This window comes from Pseudopipra pipra, chromosome 16 (assembly GCF_036250125.1).
Source record: "Pseudopipra pipra isolate bDixPip1 chromosome 16, bDixPip1.hap1, whole genome shotgun sequence".
NCBI classification, from domain to species: Eukaryota; Metazoa; Chordata; class Aves; order Passeriformes; family Pipridae; genus Pseudopipra; species Pseudopipra pipra.
This window is the reverse complement of record NC_087564.1, coordinates 15,982,664-16,002,321: the sequence shown is the minus strand read 5'-3', so window position 1 is coordinate 16,002,321 and position 19,658 is coordinate 15,982,664. Positions and strand designations below refer to the sequence as shown.

The window sequence follows — 19,658 nt, the reverse complement described above, 5'->3', positions numbered from 1 at the left end:
GACCTTGCTCCCAGGAACCTCTTTGCAGGAGGGTGACACGAGTCCTGTTCCCGTTTGTGCCCCAGGGCTGCAGGGGATGCTCCCCAGCCATCCCATGCTGAGAGCAGGACGTGCCCAGCACTCGCTGCCCAGCACTCGCTGCCCAGCACTCGCTGCCCAGCACTCGCTGCCCAGCACTCGCTGCCCAGCAGCTGCCGAGTGAACAGCAGTGGGAGCAGCAGCTCCATCTGCACCGTGATGCTGCGGGAGCAGAGCTGTCATGTCTCATGAAATGCATTTCCTTTCCCAGGGAACTGGGATCAGCTGTCGGAAGCGATGGCAAGGGCTGACTTACGGCATCAAGAGGGACCCTGGGAGGGCTCCTGTGCCTCCTCCCCTATCAATGAACAGGAATAATCCTGAACAGGAGAAAAAGGAGTGTTGCTGGCAAGTTCTTAACTACACAGACTTCAGGTGCCTACCCATAAGGAAAACATTTTAATTTATTTTTCCAAGGAGAACAGGATGGATGAACCCCTCCCAGCCTGCACCAAGGCAACCACAACAGACCAGGACTGACCACGGAAAAGCCACACAAGCCACTTCCAAGCAGGAGGAAGCTGCTTGGCCAGAGCCATCCCTTCAGCTGCTCCAGTCAAGCCTCGGCTACACTCAGGGGAGGACACATTTGGGGTGCTCAGAGCAGGAGCTCCCAGGGCACAGCTCCCCGTTACCCCACAGACTCTCTGGGAGCTGCAGCAGCCCCTCACCACAGTCAAAGCCATTTGCTGCCCCTCAGCTCCTTGGGAGGAGATCCTGAGAGGGAACAGAGCATTGCCTGGGAGAGACCCTCCGGCTGCTGTTCTCATGGTGCCTGCAGGGATCCTGCTCACCCTGGGAACCCCAGCCCAGCACTGACTGCCCCTGCCCAGCTCCAGGTGCAGCTCAGCAGGAGCAGGTCATGGCTGGGAATGCTGCCTGCCCTTCCCAGGAACAGCTACAGCCAGCACAGCTACTTCTGGGAATTGCCTGTGCTCGACACAAAGCCCTTGGCTGCTCCCGAGCACCACACCACTGGAGCTTTCTTCCCATCTCCCCCACCCCTCCTGTGGCTTTTGTGGAAAAACTGACTTCCTGGTGCTGGCTGCTGTGGGCTGGCAGGACAGGGCCAGCCAGGGTCACATCTCTCCCCTTCCCTGCTGGGGCAGCAGCCCCTGTGCCTGGGAAGCAGCCTCTGACAGGGCTGAAGAGCTCCAGGGAGATTGGCACCTTCATCCATTGGGTCAGTGTCTGGAAAACTCAGCCACTTACTGTATCATTTTACATCCCTGGTGTTCCTAACACCTCCCTGCCTCCAGGGACTCCTGGCCAAGGCACAGAAGCCACCGAGACCAGACCAGCCCTGGACAGATGAATGGATGAACCCTGGTGGGTTGGCTCAGAGCGGGGGAGCAGCAGCCCACAGCTGTCCTTTCCCTGAGGAATGTGAAACCAAGGGACAGCCCCTGTCTCCTGTCACACTCAGGCCCAGGTGTCCCAGCCCCACATCTCTGCTCAGGTCCCAGGTGTGTCACCCCAGGGAGCCCCTGAAGGGTCCCGCTCCAAGGAGCACAGTGGCTTTGCTTTCTGGGTGTGGGACAACAGCAACCCAGGGGGTGAACAAGCCCTTGGCCAGCCTTCATTTCCTACAGCATCACCTGAAAAGCCTGGAGGGGCTCTGGAGCACTCCATGCTCTCTCTGACCCCTCCCCTCACCCAGCTATGGGGACATCACACCTACCACCAGCGTGGAGGGGGCTTGAGGGGCAGCACACAAAGCAACCCCAGAACACAGCAGTGGTAACCCAGGGCTGCACCCGGGATCCCCACGCCAGGGCTCCTGCTTCCCTGATTTTATTGTCTTTTCCAAAGGCAGCCTGCAGCCCTCGAAGAGCACAAGGAACATGCTGCCCAAAGACCTGCAATTACTCCTCCCTACAGGGAGCTTCTTACTCACCTTTTCTAAATGGCTCTAATCTATGGACTTTTGGAATAATGATTCATGAAGCCATGAATCCCCTCTGCTGGAGGGATTAACTGCTCCCTCCACCACACTCCAAGCTGCCCTTTGGGACTGAGCTGGACCACAGGCACACACAGGCACCAGCCCACGGTGGGGTCTGGCAGGTCCTCAGCTCTCTGCTAACACACAGCACTAATCCTCTCACAGCTGGCTTCTGCAGGAAAAATCCACCCAAACACTTCTCCTGAACAACATCCCATTCCACCCACCATATAAACATCCCCTCTCGTTACCACAAGCTCCAATCCAGACCAGGGGATGGCACTTCCACCTTCCCCTCCTGATTGCACACACGTTACAAGGACGTGTTTCAAGCAGTTCTGCCCTCAGCTAAATTATAAGCACAGCTAGAAGTTAATTTCTGAGTCACTGTGATCCTGCAACTTATTTGCTGATAGATCCGACGGGGGCCTGGATGGCACTGAGGAGCCTCTCCAGCCTTTTTAGGTTTTTGCCTGTTGAGCTGCAGGCAGGAGGAGGAGCTGTGCTGGCTGGGAGGGAGGGCAGCAGCACACCACAAGGGCTTGTGCAACTCCTCTGCTCGAGTTCCTCCAGAAAACCCCAGCAGTTAACACAGTCCACTGCAAGTTTGAGAGGAGACTCAACCCCACCTCCTGTTCCACAGCAGACACCAAACCCTCAAGGTCTTGCTCTGTTTTGCAGCATCTTGGTGCCAAGACAGGTGAGCGCCCGCCCACCCCTCGCTGCCAGTGAAGGTGCCCTGTGCACCCTCCAGGAGCCCGTGTGCTGCAGGAATGTGCAGGATCACATGCGTGTGAGCGAGCAGGCGTGCAGAAATGCCTGCTCTGTTTGCTGAGAAGTCTCCTTAGAGACAGCCCAGGCATCAAATTCCCCAGGAAGACTCAATAGCTAGAGGATAATCGTGGCAGAGGCCCGTACACGGGGTGGTCCAACCTGTGCAGTGGAGTCAGAGCTCACAGGCACCGGGCAGACGTGCTGCAAACCCTCCTGCCACCCCCAAGGCACCCAAACCCTCGGGCAAGCTCTGAGCCCCTCTGCCCAGCTTCCCACTGCTGCCACGGGGCAGCAACGGACACCCCGGGGAGGAAAGAGTCCACCCCATTATCCGAGCCCCAGATCACTGGAGGATGACAGCTATCTCTGGAGATAAGAAAGAAAAATCTACCCTGCTAACAGCAGAGGGGGAGGGAAAGAGAAACCACTTCCACTGAGAGACTCAAGCGAGCCCTTCTGCACTGCAAGGGGACACTGATGGGCCTGCACACAGAGTGGTCCTTGGTGAGCCTGACAGTTGTGGCCTCAGCAGGTCCAGATTGCCTCCAAAAATCTCCTTCCAAAACAGATCTCCACCCCCAGCCCCTCCCCTGAGCTGCAGGTATCCAGCACAGGAAAGAGCAGGATTAGGGAAGCCAGCTCAGGTGACAGGCTTTAAAACCAGCCTGGGAAGGGGCACATCTTCCCATTTTCCCTGTCAGCTCTGTTTGCACTCCACTGTGCAGGACACAGACCATCTGTGCAGCGCAGGGCCCAGACCCACTTCCCCTTTCTGTTTGTACCTGCTCCCAATGCTGAGGACAGGGCTCCCACTGCCCCAGGGCTCCAGCACCAAGAACTGCCTTATCACCACGAGGCACACAAAAAAACCCTACCAAATCATGTTTCCAATTTCTGCAGCATTATATAATTAGCATCATTTGTGTTGCAAAAGTAATTGCAGTAACATTTTTAATTAGTCTATTTGAACACTAACATTTCTCCAGTGCGCATAATATGTTGACACGAAATTACTGGGTTTGAGGCAACTCTGAATGATTGGAGTTTGTTTTGCTTTTGTTTCTTACTTGCTTAATGCAGTCAATAAGAGCCAGCAGTGCACGGTGAGGAGCCCAGCCCGCAGCACAGAGCGAAGTGTGATGGGTTTCACTTCCGTCTGGAGGGCAGAGAGGGGGGAGGAAGGGTGGGTTGTGAAGGCTGAGAGCAAGAGAGAAACACTTGCTGGAAAGGTAAGGTCTGGGTGACATTCTCCAGCTGCTCAGTTTTGGTCTCAGATGTTGAATCGTGAAAGCACAAAACAAGACGAGGGCGCTGGCCTTGGAGGACGGGGAGAGGAAAAGCTGGAGGGAGGAATTCTATTTGGTATGAAGTTTAGGAAGATTTAATCTGAAGAGTGTCTTTGCTTACTGAGTCATAACCAGGGACAAGAAGTACAGAGTCTCCCCAGAAAAGTCACTGCATGAAATCCAAGCACCCATTACCAAATGATGCTTCCCCCCCCCCTTCTCTTAAGGAAACAAGATTTTCCTTTCCAAGATCTTTTCTACTTTGTACACGTGAAAGCTGTAACAGATGCAGGTTATTTTTTGCTCCCAAGTGTGAATCACGTTACATGGCTCCTCACCTCTGCAGGGACACCTCTGCCCAGGCCCCCGGGGTGAGAGCCCAGCCCAGCCGCTGCCACAGAGACTCCAGCTCGAGCAAACAGCTCTTGGGGACCCACCCCCCTCACCAAATCTCCAGCACAGCCAGTACCCTGATCCACAAAGGGACCAAGAGCTGCTTGGACAACAGGAGAAACTGACCCTGAGGATGCCAAGGGGGGAACACAAGCAGGAGAGAAAAGAGAAAGCTGCCAGCTCCCAGGAGCAGCACATTCCGAGAACAAGAGCAAGAACCTCGCTCGGCAGCTCTCAAGCCAGTTCCCTTTCCTTTACCATCCTCACAGCACTTCCTACATCAGCAGAACAGAGGCAGAAAGCCACCAGCTGGGACTGGCCCCACGTTCCCTCCCCAGCACATCCCCAGCCTGCAGATCCGAGGGGCTGCTCTCTCCCTCTTCATGCATTCCCTGGTAATGGAACTGGGCAGATGGATCCCAAAGCCCGGGAAGGGAGAACACGTGCACCCCCTTCTCTTTGTTACTGATGAGTTCATACACCTTCCAGCTACAGCAGGTCCTTACAGCAGGGCCAGAAAGCCCCTTTGTGCCACGGGCTGACAGGCAGCCAGGGCACATGGAGCTCATCTTCCAGGCACATCCTCAGCACTCCAGCCTTCCAATGCCCACAGCGTATTGATATTTTCTGTTAACCTGCAGCACCAGCCCTGTTCCTGGGCTGCCTGTGCACAGATCTCTCCTGCCCACACTGAAAGGCTTTCTGGCTTGGGAGAGAGAAGTTGGCCCAGGAAGTCTTCAGATGCACACGAGGATAAGGAGGGGATTGCATACAAGGATAAGAAGCAGATTAGCAGGCAATTAAGTGGCATTTGTGGTATCCATTAGTATTTCAAGATACAAAGAGTCAGTTTCTGCTAACTTCCTGCCAAAAGTCACAAGTAATGAGCTAATTAACAATCTAATTATTGCAAATGCCCTAGAAAGAAATCAGGGCACAGGTGAAAACCTACTTAGAGTGAGCACAGCAGCAGGAACAGCTGAGAACTCAGACAGGCATGTGCCTCAGCTGCATTTCCAGCCATCCCACGGAACAACAGGGTAAAATACTCAGGGAAGTTGTGAAAAAGTTGAATTAAAGCTGCATTCAGTAAAGGGGGAGCTAGACCCCAACATCAGAGCTTACTGCCAGCCCTGTGGGGCTGAAGAACCCCTGAACAAAAGCCAGCCCTGGGGTTTTCTGCTTCCACGTCAGCATTTACCAAGTCCAACAGCAGCTGCAGCACAACCTGTGGGGCACAACCCCAAAGCTGGTGGTACCCACATGACCCAGTGCACCCAGGGCTCTGGTGGAACAGCCTGACCCCTTGCACCATGCCAACCCTGGCACCCCAAGTGCTGCCTCCCACCACAGGAGAGCTGCACCCCGGGGTGGCTGTGATCCTGATCCCAGAGCAGATGGCAGGAGGGAGCGACTTCTCCTCGTGCTCGACTTCCAAACCCGGGAGTGTTCTGCAGGGAGACACAGTGTGTCCTCCACCAAGGGGCACCAGCTGCTCTGTGCCCCCACTGAGATGGGCATCACCCCGACAGCTGCCCCACCACCTGGGCACCTCAGCCTCACAGAAGGGGTGACTGAAAATCCACAGGTCACTGATTGTAGGAAAGGAAGGACTGGGCTGTTCTACAGACCCAAATCTACAAAATCTCCTATTGCACAGTAAGGAGGTTTTCATGTCTGTAATACCAGAACAACCTGGAAAGTGGTTTCTTAAGGCAGAACAGGATGTCACAGACCAGCCACACACCCCTGGAGACATCACTGAGCACTCCTGGAAATGCTGGTGGTGTCACTGCAGCCTCACAAGGGCTCCTGCCCCACCACCCAGGGACAGGACTGCTCTGCCCGACATCTAATAGTGGGGGGAAGACCCTTCACCTGTGCATTGGCAACTCTGAGACCACCTTCATGGACCCACCCACTGGCCTTGCACCGAGGACTGATTTGATACTGGTTACAAACATGTAAGGATAAACCTTGAAGCAAGAGCACAGCTCCAGGTTTGGATAATAGTTCCTGACAGCTGGATGAGACTTGGAAAGGCTCCAGCTATCCAGCCCTGGATGTTATAGGTAGAACTGAGCAAAGCTCTAGAAATAACGCAGGAAAACCCTGCCTGCCCTGCTAACACATGGTCCCCTCCAGCTTCTCCAGCACACTCCAAATTTCAGGGACATTGTGTTTCCACAAATAAGCCTGCACTGTAAGGAAAGCCAGGGAATGAGCAGCCAGGTAAGGCTGGGAAGAGCCACAACAGAGATACAAGCTGCACAAAACTCCACTGAGTAACATGACTGAACTGCCCATGTGTGAAACCTCAGGTACCAGGGGAAGCTGTGACCTTGAGAAACAGCCCTAGGACATGTTTTAGTCTCCATATCTGCTTTCCACTGCTTGCCAACACCTGCCCAGGCCTTCGGGTGGGGGTTTGGGAGGCAGCAGGGAGATGGTTTTGGTATTTTAAGGTTATACTCCTAGGGCAAGTGTTAAGGATGAGTACCAGCATCATTTAAATTGGATTAGACTTACACTGCTTGTACAAGCATCTGCAAAGATGCTCCTGAGAGCACCCAAGACAGAGCCCTCCTGCCTGCAGGTACAGCTGCCCTCGAGATCCAGACCCACCACAGCACCCCGAGCCTGGGCTCTGTGCCACACCACAACCCAGACAGCTGCCAGGAGGAGCAGTTCTGGAGATATTAGTGCTCTGCAGCCAGTTTGTTTTCATGCCAAATACCTCCACCTGGGATTCAGCCACCCACCAAAATAAAACTCTGTCCCAAATATTCACAAGAGCAAAATTTCACTGCCAGCAGCTGCAAGCACCAGCCCCATCTGAACCCCACAGCCAGACCTGGACCCCACACAGGTGGCACGCACAGGGCAGGATGAGCTGCAGGCAGGAACAGCCCACAGCTGTGCTGGCAACGAGAGCAACCAGATACCGCCTGGGTAATTCATCCGAATTTCCCGAGAGAACATCACCAATCCCTAAAGAGCCCCTCCAGAATCCCAGCATTATCAGAACAAAGAATTCTGGTCGTAGTAACCCAGCTACTGCATCATATTTTGTTGTAAAGCCTCATTTCTTTCCCCAGCAACACAACTAAGCCATTCAAGTCCTTGCAGGCTGCGCAATTCCAGCCCTAGAGGAGCCCTCACCCAGCCCGTTTGCCAGCCAAACACATGTTTTCCTGTTAAGTTCATTAAAAACCAAGTTCCCTCAGCCTTTTTCGGGGGATTTCGCTGAAGTCCTGGGCGCTTATCTCTGGAAACGAAACCCGACCGGCTTAAAGGCAGCGACCAGTTGCTCGGTTGATTAAAAAAATGACTAAGCTGCTTCCCCAGCTCCGCGGGGATGCTCGGGGACGGTGCCGCGGGGATGCTGCTCGGGTTCCGCGGGGATATTCAGGGCCGGTCCCGGGGGACGGACACGGTGTGCGGATCCCCCCAGCCCCCCGGCACGGCGACACTCACCTTGACACTGGAAGCCCTGCTTGCCGAAGCCCCTGCGGAGAGAGAGGCGGAGTGAGACACCGGCACCGCAACCACCCTGCCCGGAGCGGCCGGCGGGAGCAGGGACCGGGCGGGCCCGGGATGGGATGCGGGGGGACGAGGGGACACGGGACGGGAGCGGAAGGGGTGCCCGGGGGCAGGCGAGGGTGAGCTCCAGCGGGCTGGGCGAGGACGGGGACGGGCGTCCCGGAGCGGGATGGGGGTCCCGGAGGGGGGGTGCTGGGAGGTCCTGGGGGGGGAGGCTCACCAGATGAAGTCGGTGCAGTGGCTGCAGAAGGTGGGCTGCTTGAAGAACCGCGCCGTGAACTTGTGGTTCTTCACCTCGTGCACGTTCTTCTGCCGCAGGGCGCCCTTGCGGGCGAAGCGCACCGGGCCCTCCTCGCCCTCGGGGGCCGGCGCTGCCGGCGGCTCGGCCATGCTGTGCGGGGGCTGCCGGCCGCCGGCCCGGCTCGGCTGGGTTGGGCTGTGCGGGGCTCGGTGCCCGCCGGGCCCGCTGCCGCTCCGTGCCGCTCCCGCAGCCGGCGGGAGGCTCCGACACCCGCCCGGGCGGCCCCGCCCCCTCATCTACATACGGCGCCCGCCCCGCCCCTCATCTGCATCCCAGGCCACGCCCCTTAACGCTTTCTACATGACAAGCCCCGCCCCCCGTCCGGCCGTGGCCCCGCCCCCCGTGCTTTGCATGTCATTTGTGTAGCGCCCCTCGCGGGGCGCAGTGGGCGGGGCCTAGCCCGCCGTCTCATTTGCGTACAGCATCTGCATCCCCGCGATGATGCTGCCCCGGCCCCGCGGGGACCGCGGCGGGACCACGGCCCCAGCCCGGCCGGGCAGGGACACCGTGAGCTCACGCTGCCCGTGCAGACAGCGCCGGAGCCCGCAGGAGTCAGTGGGAGGCAGACACGCAATAACAATGGCGGTAATAACGACGGTAACAACAACAGCAAAAATAACAATAAAGCCAGGGAAGTCCCGACTTCGTACCAGTTGTGGTGGCACCTGCCCGACACCCACCGCAGATCCCACCCCAGTACCCACGGCAGGGCTGGCAGTGACAATGACAGGTGTTCCCCGGCTCCCTCAGGAGTCCCAGACCTCCCACTGCTGAGGCCAGAATTATTTTTTTCTACCTCGATTTTCTGCACAACACGAGTCAGCAGCAGGGGCACAAGTCTGGAGGGGATCCAGGCAGGGGCTCAGACACAGCAGAGGGGCATGGCTCCATGCCAGGCCGGGCACTGGAGTGACCATGGCTTGGGGCAGCACGACCATGGCCATGAGCAGCCCATGCAGGGCCACGCTCCCAGGGCTCACACAGGGGCACAGGGACACAAAGCTGACCAGCTCAGTGGTCCCCTCAGAATGATTTTTTAAACTTACAGTTGGAATAATGATCTTCTTTTACCCAACCCACTGCAAACACCTCAGCTGGCTGGCATGGAGGAATTTTCCAACCACATCCACCATTCGTCTCTCTCTCACTCCCTGCCGGCACTAACGGACACGGAAAATCAGATCCATCAGTCTCCTCTGACATCCAGGTTTCCCTGTGCCCACCTCGTGCTGCATCATCCTGGTCTGAGCACTGAGGAAATAAGAATTCAAATCAAAACAGGAGACATCTTCAATGGAAGCATAACCACAAAAATAATTCCATGAACAACAGATCTTTCTAAAGTCTCATTTGTGGGATTTAATTCTGGCTCTGCAGCCACATGATCCTTTCCCTTTGGGGCCCAAGACCATCCCTGCTCTGCTGGGATCCATCCTACATGCTCTTTCTCTGAAGAAAGCCCCTCTCCCTCCATGGAATTAAATGCCCAGGAGGCTTTCTCAAAATAGGCCCAGGGCTGTTATTATGTTGCTGCTTTAAATGGTTCATTACAGTAATGACACGTGGCTGACCTGTCCTGCTGATGTCACCCTGCTAGAAACAGGCAGGCTGGTACCAGCTCCCAGCACCTGATTTTCCTGCTAAGAAGGAGAAATAAATTGCAGGCATCCCTCCTCGTGCTGTGCTCGTGTCGGGAGGGAATGAAGGGAAGGTTCCTGGCGTGCCGAGAGCGTGGGGGCTGCAGGGGATGCTTTCTGTGCCCATCACAGTGCCAGCCCTGCTGCGGGGTCCCCACTGCCCCGGGAGCCCCGTCCCCTGCGGGCTCACACACAGAAACCTGCACAGCAGAAACAACTCTCCTGCATGGGAAGGAACCGGAGCAATAATGGAAATAATAACGGGGCGTTTGGGCTCCTGCCCCGAGTGCTTTCACGAGGAGAGTGGTGTGTTACCCTCAGTGCTGCTGCACTGCTCGTGGAGCCACCCCAGGCTGAATTCTACTCATTTTAATTGTAAACTCTGGGCTTTGCCTGTTTCTCCTTTGTTGTTCTTTTACTGTATGTTCCCATTTCCCTGCATAGCTGCTGTGTGTGGAATCCAGAGAATATGGCTTTAGTTTGCCCCTATGAGTATAAATAATCATGATAATAATGCACAAACTTTTGTCACTGCTGGGCCAAGGAGTACAAAAGCCAGATACCAGTTCCTGCTCTCAGGGGATTGCTTTCTTCTTTGCTTAGTTTACATCATATTACCTTATTTTACCCTTTTCATTACTTAGTGCACTCTGAGTCATGTCATATTAAAGGCAGGATTTTCATGACCGTGTTAATTTTCACGGAAGCTGAGGATCCAGATCCCCTCAGCACTTTGAAATGTTGGGATGAACATCCCAGCAGCTTCTTCCTCTAAGGAAACTGTTACATTTATTAATGCAAGTGAAGTCCCCACAGGTGTGATGAGGGACTAACACAAACAACCCTGAACTGTCACTCTCAGGGGAGCACAGTGGTGGAGCAGAGGGGAAATCAGCCCAGTTCATTCCCGTTTCCATAAAAGTGCAGGTTCTGGTCCTGTTTTCCCCTCCATCTATTCAGGAGGGTACCAAAACCCAGCTGGTGGTGTGGGCAAATGGTGACCCCATTCCTTGCCACGCAGGGCTCTCCACGGAGCTGTCAAATCCAGGCTCGCCTTTCCCGGTGGATCTGCAGCCTCCCTGCGCTGCGGGGGGCGGGAGAGCAGCCCCACTCCGCGGGAGACAGCGGGTGCAGGAGCAGACTCCCAGAGAGACATGATTCACATCCTGAGGAAGGGACCTCATCCTCCCACCCGGCAGCGAGGAGCTGCTCTGGGGAAGGGAAGGAGCCGAGCGCCGCAGGGCTGGGGAATGTGGGAGCAGAGCCCAGCGTGAGGCTGCAGGGCAGGGGGGAAGGAGACCAGTAACACAAGCCCTTTCCAGCGAAATCCCCCAGCCCCGGCTCACAATCCCCAGGGGTTCAGGTCAGGGACCTGCTGCCATTGCAGGATCCAGCTCCAGCCCCTCAGCTTCGCTTCACACTGGGTGAGCCCACACTGGTGAGAGTCAGCCAGCCCCAAAGCTCGGCAAAGAGACAGAATCCCCCAAATCCCCCAAACCAAGGCGAATTCTCCCCATTTCCTAGGCAAGCTCTGCCTCCACTCGAGCAGGAACCCCTGCAGCGGCGGGTGTGGGAGCACAGCGAGCGCCTGCAGCCTCCAGCCTCCTGCTGATGTGGGGATGCTGCTTCCCTGGTGCCCACACTGGCTTCCTCTAAAGAACTCAAAGAAGCTGGAGAAGAGATTTGGCTCTTTATTTTCAGCTTTCTTTACTTCGGGACCTAAATCCACCACAGGAAACAGGTGGAGGAAGAGCCCGACTCTAATTAGATATAAAGGTGTCTCAGCAGCCTCCACATCCGTTTGTGGATGTCCTCTTGCCCCCACTCCACATGCCAGGAGGGCCAAGGCCAGGAGAGGGGTCCTGGAGCAGGAACAGGGATACTGGAATAGGAACAGGGACCCTGGATGTGGGACAGGGCACCATGAAGCAGGAATAGGGATCATCTTAGGAGGAAAACCCTGGTTCCACCAAACTTCAGAGGAGCTTCTCACTGCCCACAGCAGGCAACTCTCAGAGGCTGCCCAGGGGGCCCTGGAGATCATGGGACAAAGAGTCTGGGGGTAGAGACACAGCTGGAGCTGCAGTCTGGGACATCCTGGTTCGGGGCAGCACTGGCCCCACTGGGCACCCACTGGGGGAGAGGGTTCTGCTCTGGGTCCCATGGGGACACTGGGGACAGAAGAGGTGACAGGCAGCCCCCCCCCTGCAGCAGGGTGACATCAGCTGTGCTGGTTTTTCCCTTTCTGCTTTCACAGTTTTCCATGTTCCACGGCCTCCGTGCAGCGAGGATGCAGCGGGAGAGAGATGCTGCACTCGTGTGAGGAGAGACCCAGCTCCCCACCCACCGGCGGCAGGAGATCCTCCACAGCAGCCGTTGGGGAGAGGAAGCCCAAGTGTTGGTGCGTGAGCTCACAGAGAGCTCAGGAGGGGCCGGGGAGCGCGGGAGGAGCCGCAGAGGCAGGGGCAGGGCACGGCCGGAGCGGCCCCTGCTCCACTCTTGGATGCAGAAATCCATCGTTTCCATTTCCCTTCTCCTGACTGTTCCAGCAGCCTTGTTTCACCCGGCAGCACAGATGAAGAACAGTTGGCAGCTCTGGGATGCAGGGATGTGATGGAGAGGGATCAAACCGGGCTGTCACGGGGGCATCGGGATCACTGCCCGCAGTGGCAGAGCTGCCGTGGGGCACGGTGGGCTCCAGCTGGCCATGGCCCCCCAGACCACCTCTGCTCACCACGGGGGTCACACTGAGGGAGCAGAGGCAGCCAGGTGTGTTGGGAAGAGAGGAGGAAACCTGGGCAAAGCAAACAAAGGGATGTCAGCCCTGATGGCCCCCTGAGAGCAGGTGACAGCGGCTGGCAGAGCTGGCACAGGCTGACCCTCCACCCAGGGGCAGGAGGGCACGAGCAGGTGAAGGGGCTGCAGTAAGTGGTTAACAGGGCTCTATCTCCCCCAGCCCACCTGTGTGGGGCAGGGCAGGCAGGATGGCATCTCCCCTTTGCACCTTTCCTGCCGAGCAGAGCTCGTCTCCTGTTTCTAGGCTCCCAGACAGTCTGTGCTCCTTTGCCCAGGATTCATGGACACCCAGGAGCAAGCTGGGGAGCAAGGATGTCCTGGGGATGCAGTTCCCGGGCTGTGAGGGGCAGCAGGGCTGTGTCAAAGCAGTCAGCCTGTTCCCAGCTCAGCACACAGACCTGCAGTGCCTGGTGCTGGGGGCTTGTGTAAATACATCCCTGTTCTTCAGAGTCAACAGCATTTCTCCCTCCTTCCTCAAGGCAGAGCTCGCTGCAGATGAATAAATGAGATGAGGAGCTTGTGTTGTTCACTGCCCAGTGGTTGTACACCCTCTGTCCCCTCTGGTGAGGGGCACAGGCACCAACCCTGCCCAAAAGCTGCAGACCCTGAATTTCTCACCCTGTGTGCTCAGGAAGCAGAGGCACATCGGGTGCTTGCATGGCTAGGCACATCCCAAACACGGTTAGGCTGTTTAAATATTTCATATTCCTGGCTGCTGGTTTTCAGGGAGAACAAATTAATTCTGTTTCATGTACCCAGAAACGGCCCACATCAAACTGCCTTCCTGCACAGTTGGTTAAGCAAAGTTTGTGGTAAAATCCTTGGGGTTTTGCTGCTTGGTTCCCAAACCATCTGATCAACAAGTGACTTCCATATCCTATGACTCTTGGGGAAGTGGTGTTGATCCCCCCTGCTATTGATCCTGTGCAGGGGGGATTTCCTGCTGCCTTCCAGGCTGGGTTGGTGCACAGTGAGGTCAAAGTGGTGGCAGGAGCACAGGGACACTGCCACCTCCACATGTGTACCAGGGTGCAAAGGGGAGCTCCAGGCCCCAGGCAGCCAGGCAAAAACTTGGAGATTTAAGGACAGCATTGCATTTCTGTGCTGGATAAAGAAAGCAAGACCCAAACTGAACAGCAGCAACACCGAGTTGTGAGCGATGGGCTCGAGCTGATGCACGATGAAGGCTCTGGGGAGAGCTCAGAGCCCCTTCCAGTGCCTGAAGGAGTTCCCACAGAGCTGGAGAGGGACTTGGGACAATGGATGGAGGGACAGACCAAGGGAGCAGGGCTAGATGGGATACTGGGGAGAAATTCTTCCCTGTGAGGGTGGGGAGGCCCTGGCACAGGTTGACCAGAGAAGCTGGTGCTGCCCCATCCCTGGAAGTGTCCAAGGCCAGGTTGGAACAGCCTGGTAACACAGCCCAGCTCTGGAGGCAGAGCAAAGCCACCAACCCTCTCCCATCCCTGGGCTGAGGCTGCAGCACCTGCCTCTTCTGGGCTGCAAAATAATTCTGCTTGTGCCATGGCAAACTCCAGCTGCTCTCCCCCAAGAGCTGGATTTCTCTGCAGCTTCCTTCTCCCGAGGGATGGCTGGTTTTATATCCATCATTCATCACATCTCTCAGAAAAATCATCTGATGATGAATTCTTCACCCAGCCCTGCCAGGAGCCTCATTTAAATAACAACGAGGCTCATTAACAGCACAGAGCTGATCCCTGCACAATGATTTCTTCATTAAGCTTTGCCTGGGAGGGTTTTCCTCCCAGCTGAGCCAGCAACCCCTTCCCTTACAGCCACTCTCTGCTGCTCCACATCCACGGGTGCCAACGGGCCCAGCTGTGAGCAGGGGTGTACCCAGGGATGCTCCAGAGCCTGTTTTGTCAAGAATCCTCTCTCCTGGGTGCCTCAAATCCTGGGAAATTCTCCGATGGATGTTCCTGCGATGGCTTTGGCCTTTGTCCACTCCCAGCTTATCCTGGCACGGCCATTGGTCTGCCCTGGGCATGTAAATCCCTGCACACAGATGCTCCACAGAAAATCAGTTGGCTCTTCCCTGCTGGTTCCTCCAAGTGAGCACGGGGCTCATTTGGTTTGTGCTGCTGGGGCATTGTGCCCTGCTCCCTTTTCCCAGCAGCTCCACTCCTGGCTCTCTCCAGCTGCTCCAGTCTTTCCCCAGCACAAACAAGCCTGGGATGAAGCACAGGCCCATTAGCACTGGGTGGGGGTTGCTGTATCTCACCGCATTTATCTCATGTTTTTTTTTCCAGTGAGGATTATTCCAGCTTGAGGGGGAGCAGGCAGGCAGGAGCTGTGGGCCAGACATGCCGAGGTCCTGCCTCTCTGTCCCCTGATGCCCCACTGGCCACCCTCCCCAGCCCCTCAGTGGGTGGGACTGTGCCTGGGTAGGGGGCTTGTGGAGGCTTTGCAGCCAGGGATGAGGGTTTCCCTCCTCCATTCTCCATTCCTCTCCTTCCTGCTGTTTCTGCCTTCTCAGTGGCCTCACCCTCGACAGCCTGAGCACACACACACACACTTGCCCTCAGTGAGGACTGTGGCTGCCCCTGCTCAGCTGGCACCCCCCCATTCCCCAGGCACTGAGCCCACCCCAGGTGACATGTCCCCCCACTGCTGGTGGCTGCCAGGCTGTGGATCCTTCCTTACACACAGATTTGTGTCACTGGAGCATCCCCAACACCCTGTGACAGCCGTGACATCCCCCTTCCTTCCAAGGAGAGGTGACCCTGGGAGCTCACCCCTGGCTTCACCACTGACACCACTGCCATCTTCAGCTGTGGCATCACGACAGGAGGAGAAGCAATGAAAAAAAATTGCAGACACAGGACAAGCTACCTGTTGATGAATTTCCAGAAATATTTGAATAAGTTTCATTTAAAAAAAAAAATCCCCCAGAAAGATCTGGTGCTTCACCAGTTTAGAAACCAAAAGAATTTTGGAATGGAAAACATTCGCATGAGGTTTTCCCTCCTCTCTAATGAAATGACTGGGGCTGGTTTGGGCCAGCAGTGCCTCAGCTGCTCTTGGGTTTCGTTGGCCCCAAGGGCATCCCCGGGGCAGCAGGTGGGAGGATGTGGATGCCCAGTGGCCCCAGGGTGTCCCCTGGGGGCCGGGGTCCTGCCCCAGCCCCTCACACTGCCCACCCCAGCGCAGGGGAGGGGAGGGAACCAGCACTGGCCGAGTGGGAATTCTCTGCAGTAAATCACAGCAGGTTGTTTTACTCCATGAGCTCCGAGGTTTATTTATCCCTCCCTCACGCTTGCTCATCTGTGTTTGTCAGCCAGATCGTACCAGTTGCCATCTGCAGGAAGCTGTAAATTGTTTTCTGGCTTTTCCCTATCGACCGCAGCTCCTCCAGCTCCTTCCTGCTCCCCTCGGAGCTGGGAGCTCTGCAGCACCTGGGAACAGGCAGGGCATGGCCCCTGCCCGTGGGCTGCTGGGGTCCTGCATGTCTGGCTGGCCACAAAGCTCCCATCTCCAGGTAGTTTTTCCTTGGACATCAGGCCATGGCAAACCCTCTGGCTGTGCCCAGCCCAGGGCTGCTGTAGTGTGCTCAGGTGAACAGCTCCCTGTCACTCACAGGGGTCACACTACTCTCCTCTATTTCTTTTCCCAACCTCCCCATGAAACTCAGTTGCTTCCCTACCCCCGGGGCAGAGGACAATCCTCAAGATGTCACCTTGTGCTTCCCAGGCATCCTCCCTGCTCCAGGGCGGTGAATTCTCCACAATCCCAACTCAGCCTGGATCACATCCATCAGGTCCTGCGGGCTCCTTTATCACCGCACATTTGGATATTAAGGGCCATCCTGCCGTTCCTCCCGCCCCCCGTCCCCAGCCCGATTCGTTCCAGGCAGAATTTCCTCTCCTGAAAGGACTCGCTGGTCTGGCAGCAGGTACCTAAATGTAATTAAATTCCGCTGCTCTTTCCGCTGGAAAGGGAATGCTTTAGGGGAGTTCCCTACCCGTGGGACGCCCCCATTCGTGGGATCCCGCAGCCGTGGGACCCCCGCCCGTGTCCGGGGCGGCCCCGGGCATCCGCGCTCCCTCCGCTCCGCCCGGCTCGGGATGTCACCGTTCCCATGGCAACGGAAAGGCTGCAAAAAAAAAAAAAGTAGGAGATGGGGAAAGGAGCTGAGGGAAGAGCCAGAATGGGGGGGGGGGGGGGGGGGGCGGGAGGAGGCGAAGGGGGGGAGCAGGGGGAAGAGCAGCCGTGGGGGGTTCGGTACCCAGAGGCCACCCCCTCCCCACAGGGACATCCCCGCCACGCCGGGGGAGGCTCAGGGTGCGTGAACCACGGAGGGGACCCCGCACAACCCCTGCGCCCACCCACAGGTCCGGGAGGGAGGAACCCAGGCCCGGCACCCCCCCGACCGGCAGGATCGCCGCTGCTGGGGCAGGGGACGGTCACCTCCCCAGCACTGCACAGTGGCAGCCACGTCCACTGCTCAGAAACCAAACCCGCGCTGTGAGCGGCGCTGGGCAACTCAGCAGCTCCTGCTGCTCCTCCTCCCTGGTCCCCTTTTGGCTGCGCCTCACCTGAGCTGCCAAACCCTGCTGGTCCTGCCCCCCCCGCAGCCCAGTGTGGGGACCCTGGTGCAGGAACCTCATCGCAGGGACCCTGGTGCAGAGCCCCCAGTGCAAGGACCCCGTGCAGGGACCCCAGCACAGGGACCCCGAGGAGATGACCCTGATGCGGGGACCCCGGAGCAGGGCCCGCTGCCCCACCTCACCCGGCACTGCCGAGGCTCTTTGCCACCTCCCCACTGTGGTCGCACAGCAGAGGAGGCAGCACCGAGGTGCTAATTCCTCCTCGATTAACAGCCCATGGATTCCTTTATCAGCCCTGTGCTTTACTGTATCGTGTTGATCATTTTGATGGAGCATTTGTTTTAATTTCCCAAATGAGGAAGCAATCTTGTAAATATTGTGCAGTAATTAAAATGGCTATTTATTGTGCAGCATTCTGGCTGTTGCCAGCACAGAACATGATTAGCATTCCCCTTCCGCCGAGCCTTTGCTCCAGCCGTCCGGCAGCTCCAGACGGCTCCGGCGCCCTCACGCCTCTGGCTCCAGTGTGGGAAGGGCTGGTGACACGTGCCTGGAGCACCTCCCCACCCTCAGGTCCTGCTGCTCGGGTCCTTGCTGCTACAAACAACCGGAGGTTTGATGTCACCCAGAAGCTGAGGAACACGGCAAGGAGAGAAAGGAACGCTCGCTGTTGAAGCAAAACCCACTCCTTGGGGTCCTGCTGGTGCAGTGGCTGTGAGCAAATCCCTGTGTTGGGGACAATGGAAGGGCTGGAAGGGGGGTCTCCTGAGGCAGTGATTCCTCGGCCAGCTTTGAGCTTGGGTGAGGGGGTTCCCGCCTGCTCTCTGCCCCCTGACCTGATCCATCCCCACTGGCATGGGAGAAGGGTGCACATCCAGACAGAGGACCCTGGAGGGATTCATGGCCCCAGGAGCAGGGGCTGCTCACAGGCTGCTCACACACCTCCACCACTACCCTCACACTCAGCCGTTCCTCAGGGTTACCTGTCTGAGCCCAGACTGTCACTCTCACCACATTTGCATGAGCACAAGTGAGTTCTCCAAAGCTTTGCCTGCTGTGGTTTCTGTCTGTTATTTCCTCTTCACAAACATTCAAAGTGGCAAATGCTGAAAAAATAACACTTGGAAATAAATGTCTGCCCAAATCCATTTTAAACCCCCTTTAAAATGTAAATCCTTCAGCGATGCCGGGCACAGAAACACTTCAGAGCCGGGGGAAGTGAGGCTGGATGTCAGCGGGGGTGCAGGGAGGGGATGAAGCCCCCGCTGCCACCAGCGGCTCTCTTCCCTCTCCAGCTGAGGGAAGCAGGGCTCCAAGGGGAAGCAGAGCTCCAAGGGGAAGCAGGGCTCCAGGGGTCCCAGCCCCCACACTGCCCTGGTCCCAGGGGCACATCTCTGTGCCAGCTCCTCCCCAGGGAGCCCGAGTGGGTGGCCTGTGCCAACAAGAAGTGAAAGATCGAGAGAATGAGGAGTAGAAACAGGAGCAGGGTGGGAAGGAGGGAATAATCCCCTTTCCCCACATTTCCTTTCCGTGCTCCAGAGCCTCTCCTGCTCTACTGTGGGAAACAGGTCTAGGACCACTTGGGGTGGAGCTGGAGATGTCCCTCCCTGGCCCCGTGCAACAGTCCAGGTCTCTGGCAGGAGCCCCGGAGCTTTGCATGTGGTGGGGAGGCTCGTTAGTGCTCTTTGCATACCTGCTGATGGGCGGGGGGGCTGCTCCAGCTCGGGGCCTTGCTCGGGGCAAGAGAGCAAATGCAGCAGTGGAGGCTGGCACAGTGCTCCGGGGCTGCATGGTGGCACAGTGGCGAGGGACATGGCACAGTGATGGGGGACATGGCATGGTGCCAAGGGCCCTGGCATGGCAGCAAGGGACATGGCAAAGCAGTGAGGGACGTGGCACTGTGATGAGAGACATAGCATAACAGTGAGGGACACGTCACAGTGTCGAGGGACATGGCACAGTGTCGAGGGACATGGTACATCATCGGGGACATGGCACAGCGGTGAGGGACGTGGCAGAGCCATGAGGGATGATGCCCAGTCTGGGGGCACAGTCCTCAACCCTGTGGGCACCATCCAAGGGCAGGAGGGCAGGAGCCCATCCCCATCCCTGTGCCCGCTGATAGTGTGGCTGTAAAAGCTTCCCCAGAATACATCCCGACTCCCACTCCTCCATCCTTCGCTCCCGGCTCCTACATGCAGCTGCCAGCTCACGCGCAGCGCTGGCTCCGCACGTCAGCGCCCACCTCCGCTGTCCCCGCGCCCCCGGCCCTGCCCACGCAGCCACCCAGCACCCCGGCCCAGCTGAGCACCCCCGGGAGCCCCCCGTGGCACTGGG

General features: G+C 57.3%; 1 protein-coding gene and 1 long non-coding RNA gene across 3 annotated transcripts in view; both read right to left on the bottom strand.

Moving 5' to 3' along the window:
• The window catches only part of PRKCB (protein kinase C beta), a 101,152-nt gene extending 92,644 nt beyond the window's left edge, over positions 1–8,508 (bottom strand). Inside the window, exons 1-2 of one of the 2 annotated variants that reach the window (XM_064673457.1) lie at positions 8,240–8,508; positions 7,954–7,985 (exon numbers count right to left, since the gene is read on the bottom strand). In XM_064673457.1, the coding sequence (XP_064529527.1) occupies positions 7,954–7,985; positions 8,240–8,409 (202 nt within the window). In that variant the 5' untranslated portion in view covers positions 8,410–8,508. The remainder of the gene's footprint in view (positions 1–7,953; positions 7,986–8,239) is intronic. The other variant, XM_064673458.1, reaches the window with a different exon arrangement.
• Positions 8,509–17,694: 9,186 nt separating this feature from the next.
• LOC135422848 (uncharacterized) lies at positions 17,695–19,283 on the bottom strand. The gene is made up of 3 exons (XR_010434614.1): positions 19,015–19,283; positions 18,305–18,427; positions 17,695–17,953 (listed from the first exon to the last, which is right to left on the bottom strand). It is a non-coding gene; the product is annotated as an uncharacterized LOC135422848 (long non-coding RNA).
• Between the last annotated feature and the right edge of the window lie 375 nt (positions 19,284–19,658).